Source organism: Podarcis liolepis (genome assembly GCF_965112155.1).
Source record: "Podarcis liolepis genome assembly, chromosome: 8".
Lineage (NCBI taxonomy): Eukaryota > Metazoa > Chordata > Lepidosauria > Squamata > Lacertidae > Podarcis > Podarcis liolepis.
Window position 1 is genome coordinate 18,879,754 of NC_139560.1, and position 13,112 is coordinate 18,892,865.

The window sequence follows — 13,112 nt, forward strand, 5'->3', positions numbered from 1 at the left end:
CATAAACCAAAGTGTGACATGCTCTGGGTCTTCTCACTGAACAGTTCCGAATCTTAAATATAGCATCGTAAGAAACATGAATAAGCAAGTTAACACCTGCAAACTATTTAACATTACTTAATTGCTAATCATAGTCATTGCAGTCATAGTCATAGTCATTGCAGAATTCTCACTTATTTTTTGATAGCCAGAAGATTTAATGGGTACTCATGGAGGTATGACAGCTTTCTTACATATCAAGGAAAAGAAGAAATAAACATGATGAAATGATATTACATGGTAATGAAAATGATATTAAGGAGCTGAACTTAAATACAAGTAAGCTTAACAGGCTATTAAAACATCACAGAAACCTGCAAAATATGTGATTCCTGAAGCCACTTTATTTGAGATACTTCAAAATGAATTTCGTTATTTCTTATAGAATTCAGGCTTCAGTATGGCAAGGGGTATAAAATTCAGAGTGCGTGTTAGTATTGATAATTGGTCTAATGATCCGTAATAGCTCTGTTGCAAAATGATATGCCAAGTTCCTTACAACAAACAACATTATTAGCAATTATAGCGTTAAAATCATTTAAGAAATATTATGCTTAAACATTTGCACTGACCATGTTCAGCTGAATTTGGAGAAGCGTGGCCAACTATCTATCCTCTTGATCCTTGCCCATCTTGGCTTCTTAGAGCTAGCCCAAGAGGACTGACTCAGGGGGTCAAGGGGTGATGAATGCTTCATTAGAAGGCAGGGTACTATCTGCCTTGAAGGATGCCATGGTGCATCCTCTCTTCCTCTCCATGGACCCAGAAGTGTTAAGCATCTATCCCCTTGTGTCAAATATCCTTTATTTGGCCAGGGTGCTAGAGACGGTGATAGCCCAGCTTCAGTTATGTTTGGAGGAAACTAATAATCTGGATTCATTTCAGCCCAGCTTCAGGCCAGGTCACCTTGATCACCCTGGAATATGTCAGAAGAATGATGGGAGTGTGGCGCTGCTATTGCTTCTTGACCTCTCAGCTACTTTCAGTACCATTTATCATGATATCCTCATGGAGCACCTAAGGATTGGAGTCATTGTACTTCAACTCCTACATCCAGGGTTGTTCCAGAAAATAGAAGACACATTGTTTGGTGCTGGGTTCCATCTTGTCCCCCATGCTATTTTAACACTGCACTACTTGGTTGTATTACGGAATCAATACACTAAATTTTAAACGATGTGAAAGAAATGTCTGCTGGTATACCATCACAAATTTCATCCACACCAGGCTCCTGTGATTTTCTATGTTAATGGTGTTGCAATTTGACACCCCCCCCCCCCCGATTAACATGAACATGAGCAAACTAATATTTCTAGAAATCTATTTTACATTGTGTGAAAGATCACGTGATATATTTTTTTAAATGAGCAGGTAAAGCAATGTTTTGAAGAAGGAATAAAATGCTGTCTGAATTCAGCCTCAAAGTAGACTTGCTGAAATAAATAGACTTAAGTCAACTGATTTCATTGTGTCTGCTCTGAGTAATACTAATGTTGGGTATCACCCATTGGTATTTTAATTATCACATTAATGATGAAAAAACAGTGTTGAAATGTTACTGCTTTTTCCTCCCCCCCCCCATGCTGTCGCCATTTTGAAATACAGGCAACCCTCTAGCGTTCCGGGTCATTGCACATGGTGGTGCCACACGTATAAGCTCCCTCCCTCCATCCCATTCCTATTATTATTGTTATTGTTATTATCCCATTCCACCCTGTTCTGCCCCCTGTTAGAATTCCTGCTCCATGATTGCAGTCATGGGATTTTTGTCTATCACATGACGGTGTATGTTGTGACTCCACAGAGTGGGAAGTGACGGAGACAGGATGTTTGTGTTACTGTGTTCCATGAAGTGGGACTATTGTCCTTTGTTCTTTCTTTGCTGTCTGATGCTAGCAAGAGAGGGAGCCATGTTGCAGTGCTCCATTTGTGTTTATATGTAAATAAAGCAGATTAGCCAAAATGCTGAGTTGCTGAGGTCTGTTACGCAAGTTGCAAAGACTCTGTGGATCCCCAAGTGTGCCGGTGTCTGTTGGCATCGGTGGCTATGATGTTTGGGCAGAAGAAAGCTTTAGGAGCTCCCGAACGATAGACTAGGTGGGAGAGAACATGCCAGTCGGGCATGTATCTCTGCCAGGGTCCTACTCGATAGTTGGATGAGCTCCTGACACCCCCACCCTGCCCCCATTTCACCACTACCCATTATGTCCCCTTTTCCAGCTACTTCTGAGCAACTGCAATGCATGCATGTGTGGTCACTCAACAAGTGGACATACATAAATCAGTCATGACCTGTAATGAATTGTTTATTCTAAAAATGCCAAGCACATTTTTTACATTTCAGATTAGATTATTGGTTGCCATCTGCTGAAGGCAGATAGTGTCATTGAGAATTCGTTGTAGCTGTGCTTATGAGACAGTGCTTTCTGAACAACTATAAGAGCTTAGTTCCATTTCAGGAAATACAAAGCGGTTTCATGAACACAATAGTTTGACAAAGGACATCACAACAGTAGTACTGGAGTCATTAACCTGATTATAAAATAATTTAGATGGCAAATACATTCTGAAAGCTGTCAATTAAATGTAGAACCCTGATGTATGATTTTTTTTTTCTTGGCTGGGAACAATGAGGGGTTATTTCGTTGTGGAAAAGTACTCTGCATATATTTGATGGATTTGCAATGCTTTATTATAGAGTACACACATTCAATGTTACTTTCTAAATATAAGGAATCTCAAACAGATAAATCATTTCATAATAGAGAATATTTCTCTAGCAGTGGGTTTCAAGGTTTTTTTGTAGTTAGTCTATTATTTTTTTATCATCATTATCATAATTGCAAATGATGCTTTACAGAGTTTGAAAGGCAGTTGTAAAGAGTTTTGCATACAAATAACTACATTTAACTACAAATAGCTACTAATAAAACCCACATTTTCATGAGGAAGAAAACAGTGTCAAGAGAGTATGAGAAATATTGCTTCAGATCCCTCAAAATATTTTAAAAGGCACCCCCTCCTTTACAGCTGATCTGTTGCATATTCAGAGGAATCCCAAGTCTCTGTTCTTTTAAATAAGCAGGGAAATGCTTTGTAGATATGGAGAACTATTAAATGTTGACTTTGTAGGAAAAATAGGAAGCCCTTGCACATGGACAGTTATGTGGGCAGATTGTTTTTTAATGCTGTAATTTTTATTCAGTGTATCCTTGAGAGCCTTGGCTCGGTGAGAATGTGTTGTTGAAATTCAATCATGCTTCCTGGTAACCTGGGTTAAAGGCAGAAAGGCATGTGTGAGCATATCTAGAAAGTAGCCTACAGTAGAAAGGCAAAGGTTCTATATATTATTCCATCCATTTGTGTGTATACCTCCTTCTCAGTAGCATGTGGCCTTTGTAAGTTTGCACAGAAGAGAATGTGACCCTCATTCTGAAAATAATCCCTGTTCATGCTGGGAAACATTTTAAGTGGTGCTGTTCATGTGAAGGGGTTGGATTGGGTCAACTTGAATATGCCTAGTATTTGCACCCTTGTTCTAGGACCAGTTGTCAGGGACTGTACTGAGGAGGGCTGCACTGAGGAAGAATGGTGGGAGCCACCCCCTCCCCCAGATCCTGAATCTTCCCAGGAGCAGGAGGACAGTATAGATTTGGAATAGTGGTTTCCATAGTTCAGAAGGCAGAAGCTGGGAAATACTGGATAGGGAACAGCTAGGAGAAGAAACACTGGGAGAGAGAGGGTTAACAGATTCACAGTCCTTGGACAACATTCCTCCACCGCCCTCCCCCAGGTCAAGAAGAGCTCAGAAAGTCTCAGAACTGAAAACGCAGAGGGTACAAGCTCAGATTACAAAATGTAGGAGTGACGTAGATTAATAAGGACAGAGAGGGTGTGAGCCTTAATTGGGAGCACTTTCTTTTGTCCCTCACTGTGTTTATTAAATAAACTAACTGGTAAGCATTTCATTTCGTTTGATCTGCTTATTTACGGCCACAGGGGAGGAAGTCAATTCCCCAAAGCCTGACACCAAGTAAAAGTGAAACAAGTGAAATATGGAATATTAGTCAAGGCTTAAGTATGAGATACAACATATATTACATTTCAATGGATAAACCTACATATTTAAAGCCACCTGGAGTGGCTGGGAAAACCCAGCCAAATGGGTGGGGTAGAAATAATAAATTATTATTATTATTATTATTATTATTATTATTATTATTATTATTATTATTATTATTATTATACAACCATATCAATTGTGTCTGACAAATGCATTGGTGTCCTCTGGAAGAGTTTCACTCAATTTTAAAAAATGGAACTATATTACAACTGAAATCCTATTGATATAAATGAAACATAAGTGTAACTCAAGCCTCCAGGTTGGGGCCATGTAAGATTTGTTTTTGAATAAGAGGAACCCTGTGAATATAAAAGGAGAGAGTAAAGAAAAGTTTTAAAGTGAACAAGAAGACAAATTGGGGTGGCAGATTATGTTTCTTTCGCATCACAAGTAACTTTCTCACATTCCCCCTTCAAGGCAACCTGATGTCTTTGCAGTCCTCCCCCAGGCTTTCAAAACAAAGCCACAATAAGGAGAGCAATAAGTAATAAATAACATTTGGTATGCCAGTATGGTGCATTGTTGCCTACCAAAGTAATGTGTTCATAATCCAGCACAGAGAAGACTTTAACCCTTGGGCATCATTTCTTTTCTCAAACTGCAACATGTTTGTAAAATGAAATAGTCGCAAAGCTGTGAGGCAGCTTTTGTCTAACTTAGTGCAAAGCGAATCGCTTGATAAGGCATAGCATATGTGTACTACACTGTACAAGGTGCCAAGTCAATTAAGTCACTAATTGACTGTTTTCAAAAGAGGCAGATGGTGGAGGAAATTTTATTCATCTGGAACTTTCTTAGGAATCACACCTATAGGGTGTTATATTCACTCAAGAATTTAGGATGTGTTTTAAGTGTCCTTTTCGCTTTTGAGTCCATTTTTCTTCACTTCTGGTTCCTATGCACAGATGTGAGGTGAAATTTAAAGTTAATATTTTCCCCTGTGAAGTTTTTCAGTTCATCAGTTTATCAGTTCACCTTATCAATGAATCCATGGTTTCTACTACATTAAACTGCAGGAAGTAATGTGCAGAAACTCTGATCTATAGATCTTAAGCTGTTCTTTTCAGCAGCAGAAATACTGCATGCATACTGTTATGGAATACCTGAAGGGATGTAGGTTCATATGAACAGTTGCTTTATCACTGCAGACTACAGACTATCAAAGCAACATCATCAGCATTATTAACTTTATCTGAGTTCTCTAGATTGTACAGAGCATAAAAATGAATACTGCTAAATTGAGAAATATGAAAAAGTATAAGCATTAATTTTACAGAAAGGGTGACTGTGAAGGTGGGAGGACTTAAAAAAAGGGCCTCCTCAGAAGAACTGAGAGCTCAGGCAAGTTTCTATGTGAGAACGTGGTCCTTCAGATAGCCTAAGCCATATAGGGTTTATAAGTCATAACCATAGCAAAAGTCTGCATCAGTATTTATACACATTTTTGTCTTCATTTATCTTAAGACACATTCATAAACACATTTTTGGAAGTGTTTTCTATGTTATTTTTACTGCTATGTCCACTTAGGTTTCTCTAATATGTGTATTTTTTGGGGTACATTTTTTTATTGGATGACACTGTCACAAAATTCAGAGAAGTGCACATTTTTAAGATTATCTGTGTTACACATATCTGTTGAGGAAGTGCAAATTATGTGGATTCGTACGCAAACTGAACAGAGTTCTTCCCTATTTCTAGTAGTACTTGAGAAAAACTGTGAACTAGCTCCCAGCTTTGAAACCAGCAGTGTTGGAATTTATTCATTTACCTTTTCATATAACTTCTACTCACTGTATGCGATCTATAAATTCAACATGCCAGTGTGGTATGAATTGCAGCATAAATCTATGTATTTTTACTGATTCCAGCGAGACTTTCTGCCTAGTCAGAGTCCTTAGAATCTTTACTGCAGGCATGAAGTGCATACAGCAAATAAATTCCAATAAGTGTCTTTGGTACCTTTATGTAGATTACAACTCAGAGTAGGTGGTTTCCTTGACATTGTGATTACAGTTATTGTTGGGTATCAAACAGTAATTGCTATTTAAAAGAGGCTGGTGGATAGAAATGTTGTTGGACATACATTTGTTGAATGGGAGGGGATAACCAATGAGTTTCCCATCCTACCCTTGTTCCTATGTTGTACACATGGACCTTCCCTTGCTCTGGTGTCTGGAATACAGGCCAACCATGATTGGTCATGTCAGCATGTCCATCAAGTGTCCAATTTGCAGCATTGGTAGGTAGAGTAGTGCCAGTGTCACCTGAAGCAGTGGCAAGGCTTTCAATCAAGCAAATAAACCTTGGCTACTTTGTATATGAAGGTACCCTGCCACACAAAAATATTAGAATTTGTTCACCTGCCTGAAATTCACCACCCACTTCCCCTGCTTCATCTAAAGATGAACAGTCTTGCAAAAATGGAGACCATGGTCAGCCCAACTTTGATATCGTAATTTGGTTTTTGTTTGTATAAGAACATAAATCATATAAACTAGATTCTTGGGCCTTGGTTAAATGACTCCTGATAAACAGCCTGACTTTTCCCCCTTGTCTGTGTTAAATACATTTCCCTCGCTACTGAAAGACAGTAAACATTTCTTGTAACAAAAGCTGCCCCCTTTACAAGACGTGTCTGGTAGCTGTCTAAATAACTCCCAAGTTTTTCCCCTTCAAGGGCTATTTTGTTTACTTTCTTGTTTGCTCTGCCAGCTAAAGTACTTTTATTTTATTCCTTTTCTTCCATATGTTCCTCTGGGTTTCTGTAAAGAGGACTGTAAAGCCAGTTTGTCTTGAGTCATTTTAGAAACAGTCCTTTCTCTTTGTAAACTAAATAGGGTTGATGCTCAGGTGCCCTTAGCCATAGCGAGATCAAGCGGCTGTCTCCATGTTAGGGTTGTAAACAGTCTTCCTTAGCTGTGGAATCTCTTGAGGATGTTCCATCAAAATGATACAGTCACAAGTGGATTTCATTCCTTTTCTTGTGGAGAAATGGCTAGGTGATGGTGCTATCTTTCACAGAAATAGACTCAATTGAGAATCATGAGGAAATACTGTATCTATCAAATAGTTACAGAATGGAACAGAAAACAGAAGGCAGCACACTGGTACAGCTTCATAGGTAGAAACATCATACAGACCTCCTGCCTCACACTTTAATATGGTAAGGTAGAAAACTAGGATAAATTACTATACATAAGTAAATAAGGTCAGTTTCGTTGGCCTATTTTAATGCTTTACAGTAACTGTTGTTAAGGGAACTTTGGCAAAACTGCCATATAGGTTGTTAGAGAAAGTGAGCCAACAAAATTGTGAAGTCAAGCTCATGCTATATATGGTTCATTTGCTGATCCATATAACTCCTGGAATCCATATCTTTCCTTCTCTGCTTAATTACAAATTTGGTTTCCAGTGTGTCCAATGACAGCACATAAGAAGACAGATGATAAGTGGGTTACAGAAGGCCATGTGTTAGTGTGGTGGATTGTAGGCATTGTTTCTTAATTTGGGCAGATGGGGCTGCACCCACTCCCCAAAGAAAGTCTGGAACCAAAAAACCCTTCTCTCTCTCAATCTCTCTGCCCCCACCTTCCCAATCAATCATGACAAACAGATCACCCAGTTTCTCTGGAGTCCATCTTCACTCTCTGTTGGCAAACGAGCTGCAAGCTTGCACATGCATTCAATCAATCAATCAATCAATCAATCAGCAATCGCTTCATGATGTGTGTTGCCAGGTCCTACCCAGTCTTGTGGGGCGGGGATTCCTTTCTTCATATAGAGAGGTTTTAGCAATTCACATTGAAAACAGCCTGTTAGGCTTGCCAAAACCAACAACCATTTATTCATCCAACTTTCCTTGCGATTAGCAACAACTGACCAATCAATAGTCCTTAGGGCGCAGACTAGGACCAATAGTTACCTAATTTTGTATTGTTTAGGCTGATTGCCTATAACTAATAATAAGTAACCCACTGGGCTGCAAACACAGATGAATCGACAATTCATACCTTTATTTCAGTTATTCTACATACTTTATGTAAATCTCACTCTCTTCATCCTGTGGAACATATGGAAATAGAGGATTTTGAAAACTGCATTTTATTATTGGTCTATCAAGAAATATTTACCCATGTAAGCAGTCTTCCATACCCATGGATATACATCATCTGACCTATGTCATGATGCTCAACCAACTCAGTAAAGTGTCTGGATGTGTCTTCTTATGCAAATGATGGTGCATGTTTTGGCTACTGATTGATACTGGTGGCTGGTTGTCTTCCACAGCTGTTGAAACACATACAGAGGTTTCTTTTAAAATATCATTTTATAATAACTGTAATTTACAGGTATTTATTTATAATTCTGGTGATGGGAAATATGCAGAAGTTCCCCATATTCTCCACACCCCTTTGATTTGCAGCAAGCTTTTTATTGCTGTTGTAACCAGTGCCAAATGATGTTCACAGTCTGACCTGTTTTCTTTAGACAGAAGGAACTAGATGGACAAGTTGCTTCTTGAGGGATTGAATCTAGTGATATTATGTCAAAACGCATTTGTATAGCAAATGACCATCCTGTTTCCCTGAAGCTTAAGTGTGTCACCTACACACTATGCATGACCTCTGAGATTAATAAAAGTAGTTGAAGGGCAAAAAATAAATAAAATCCAATTTCTCCGTGCCACTAAATTTTGAAATATTTTTATATAACTTTCCCTGATATTTTCCTTTTTCAGAGTTCTGTTTTTACTTAGAACATTTATTAGTGTCACTGTATCCATCAATCCCAGTATTGTCTATTTTGGAATGGATCAGAACCAAGGATAAGCTATCTATACCATACAACTAAGTTTCGTCTCATGTTATTCCAGTTATGCAAATACTTCTTACCGATGTAGGAGAAAGTTGCCTCCAAGTCAAACAACAGGTTTAGTAGAATGGCAGTGTTACAAATAATTACAGTATTATTTATTGTGCTTTATAACTGGCACAAGAATACTAGTAATACCAGTCTATTTGATTGTTTTTAAAATATTTTTGTTAAGGATTTCAGTAGGACATATCTGAGTAGACATAGTTAGGGTTGTACTGTTAGCCATCTGCATACCAGATTATAGATCAGTATCTGCATTTTCATGACTTTTCAGACACAGCCAAATGTCATAGAGAAGTAGCTCTCTAATATACAGTGGTACCTCTGGTTACGAACTTAATTCATTCCAGAAGTCCATTCTTAAACTGAAACCATTCTTATCCTAAGGTGCGCTTTCGCTAATGGGGCCTCCCACTACACACACACCTCCGGCACGCAAATTACGTTTCATCCTGGGGCAAAGTTTGCAACCAGGAGCAGCTACTTCCGGGTTAGCAGAGTTGATAACCTGAAGCATTCGTAACCAGAGGTACCACTGTATTAAAGATATACGTGTTCAGCAACTTCAGAGAAATCTTTAAGTGTAGTTCTTACTCCTGCTTTTACATAGTGCCGTGGAATAATAATAATAATAAATCTTTTCTATTTATCTCTTTTCATAAAAGTGTGTTTTTCAAATTACTTTAGCCATAAAATAAAGTTGTGGTCCTTTCCTGCTACTTAAACCCAGGAGGAGCCTTGACTCAGTGGTAGGGCATCAGTTCTGCATGTTGAAGGTCCCAGGTTCATTCCTCAGCATCTCCAGGTAGGGTTCAGATAGCCTCCTGCCTGAAATACCTGGATACTTGCTGCCATTCAATGTAGACAGTACTGAACTAGACAGGCCAATCAATGGCGAAGCATATGCCCATGCTGCCCAGTACGGGCGTGGTCCCAAAGGGGGTGGGGCATGCTCCCGAGGGAGGCGGGGCACAGAGGGTGCCTCCCAGGCACGGGATAGTTGCTCGGGTGCATGGAGCGGCGCATGCACCCTGCAGCTGGAGGCGAAGCGAGCCGCCCATGGGGGGGGGGAGCGAGCCACTGATAGCAGACATTCAGCGCACTGACCGCCCATGATTCCCAAGCCTTCTCCGGTTGTCAAAACAAAGAGGAAGGGGGAAATGCCGCCGGCAAAGTGGTACAGCCAGTGGCGTAGCGTGGGGGGTGCAGGGGGGGCCGGCCGCACTGGGTGCAACATCTGGGGGTTAGGGTTAGGGGGCACAAATCCACGGGTTAGGGGGCGCAAATCCATGGGTTAGGGGGCGCAAATCCATGGGTTAGGGGGCGCAAATTAGTTGCCTTGCCCCGGGTGCTGACAACCCACACTACACCACTGGGCACAGCTCCCCCCTTCCCCTGATGGCTCAGGGTAGGCTTGGGGGTTGCGGGTGGGTGGTGTGCCAAATGTCACCCCCTCAGCGAAGACACCTGGGGCCATCCGCTCCCACCGCACCCCCCTTCGTCTGGCCCTGGGGCCAGTGGTCCAGCTCAGTATAAGACAGCTTTCCATGTTCCTATCTTCCAAAGATAAATAATTTGAAAGAGAGTTACATTAGACATCAGTTATTCTCTGACCTACTGCGGGGCAATTTCCCAACGTTTCAAAGGGAGCTGGTTCTATCGGAGGAAGAAAAAGAAAAGTTGACAACTTTTTTTCTTTATGGCGTAATGTGAAGAGATTTCCTAATACTTAATGTTCTTTGATTTAAGAAGATCACGAGGAGTGAAAGAGAAAAATGTGAGATCTCAAACTGTTTTGATTCAAAGGTTTCTGCTTCAAACGATTATTGAAGTTTAGACGCTTAGGGGGCTCACAAACTACAAGTTTAAAATGCAAATGCATGCAAAAGGCTCCTGATGCTGTTTGGTTTATTTATTTATTAATTTACTTAAAGATAAAACAGCTTTGGGAGGAGAATATTAGGAGTAGAGAATTGCCAGGAGATTCCGTAGGGCAGATAAGGTGCTTAACCCATTGTCAGCTTGAAATGTGACTATTTGAAATCTCCCTGGTCCCTGAATATATTTAGTTTTTGTTGTTCTAAACATAAATTGGATCACAACCATTTGGGTTATTATCAGGCCATATTAATGCATACTTACAGACAGAACTTTATTCTGCAGCAATACCTGGTAACCATTTTTTCATCTGATAAACTTTACATGATCATGCGGACTTGGTTTTAGTGTTTTAGTGACCTTTTTTTTTTTTCAGCGGAGGCAATTAAATTCTTTGTTCAGACATGAAGCTGACTAAATATCCTTCAACAAGTCTCACTCAAACAAAAGTCATTGGTTTGTTGCAAGGAAGTAAACATTGGGGTGTCATGCATTGGACATATATTCTATGCCAGGCTTTGACAACATTGTGCTCCCCAGATATTTTGCAGTATAATTCCCATCTGGGTTGATGGAAGTTGCAGTCCAAAAACATTTGGGCAGCACCAGGTTTACAAAGGCTGTTGTATAACAATGGTGCATAATATTAACAGGGTAATAAATAAGTGACAGTGCAATATATTTTAAACAATATTTTGGCCAAGGGTAATTTATATTTTCTTAGATCACTATTAATAGCCTAGTCATACTTACTCATTGAATGTGCTTGGGGGAAAAAACAGCCCATGACAGTTACAGTCTATAGTGATGTGGTTTGTCTTGAGAAACCTGACACCGTATTTTGAAGTCAGTGTTAGCACTTCGTTTGAACTGAAAATCTGAGCTTTTTGAAATTGACCTTGTCCAAATCAAACTGATATCTATCTATATATTTAATATGCTTCAATTAATGTAACAGAAATCAACAGTACTTTCCATATGAACAATTGTTTGAAAATTGTGTATATAAAAATACACTGGGAATTGGGAGTGCCTAAATCGTACTTTTTGTATAAAAGACTGAAACTTATTTCTCCCATATTTGATTGTGTACCATTTAGAAGTGACAGAGATTTCATTAGCAATTCTTAGTTTATATATCAGTTTTCAGTTTATATCCTCACAGTCTTCCCACCACCATTTTAGTTTGGGAGGAATGACTATTGACTATTTAATTTGCTTCTTGGGCAGTAAATTGTTTATCTGCTATTTCCACAGAGATTGAAAAGGAAAGCTGTGGGGATCCTGGAACTCCATTATATGGCATTAGAGAAGGGGATGGATTTTCCAATCGTGATGTGTTAAGGTTTGAGTGCCAGTTTGGATTTGAACTTATTGGAGAAAAATCTATTGTTTGTCAAGAAAATAACCAGTGGTCAGCAAACATACCCATCTGCATTTGTAAGTATAAACATATTTATTCCAAATATTTTAGCACAGCACATATTAATTTTTTTAAAAAACCCTGTTTTAATTATGATATACACTTTTCCAATGCTATTACCATTTATATTCTAAGTAAGTGCGAAGTTTTGTAACGATAAAAGTAAATGTTGCCTGTCTTCATCCAGAATGGGGGCTGCTGTTGGGTGCTTTCATGGTGCCATTTTGTAATTTCACACAAAAGAAGCATACTTTATATTTGCATTTTAACTTTCTTATGTTCTATTTTATAGGAATTTTTAGAAGCCCGTTGCATTTCACGAAGATAGTAGTGGCTGAATTGCAATCAAGGGCATTTAAATTATTTACAGATCCTTCCCCCATACCATGAATTATACATGAATATCTTTTAATACATACATAATCATAGAGAGATATATTTTGGCTGTCAAGTATTAATATTATGCAGAGCTAAATTCACCATTTATGTAATACATTGTATAGTTTGTGTGTGTGTGTGTGTGTGTGTGTGTGTAAGAAAATACACATAAACACAAGATTATCACTCAACCAAGATTATAAATTACATTAGGGTTAGTAAAATAGCAGTATTAGGTATGAAATATTGTCTGAGCCAACAAGGAAAGCTGAAAACTATTTTGGTCCTACTTCATTCCTTATACTTATTTGTAAGCTACAAATTATCATGGCAACATTGAGCTTTTGACTGTTAATGTGCTCAGTGTGGAATTGTTCATTTGAACAGTTCCCTAA

At 39.0% G+C, this 13,112-nt stretch overlaps 1 protein-coding gene across 5 annotated transcripts in view; it reads left to right on the forward strand.

The window, feature by feature from the left end:
- The window catches only part of CSMD3 (CUB and Sushi multiple domains 3), a 591,548-nt gene that overhangs the window by 363,890 nt on the left and 214,546 nt on the right, over positions 1–13,112 (forward strand). For all 5 annotated transcript variants that reach the window (XM_083516438.1, XM_083516434.1, XM_083516435.1 and 2 more), the window contains one exon: positions 12,174–12,356. In XM_083516438.1, the coding sequence (XP_083372564.1) occupies positions 12,174–12,356 (183 nt within the window). The remainder of the gene's footprint in view (positions 1–12,173; positions 12,357–13,112) is intronic.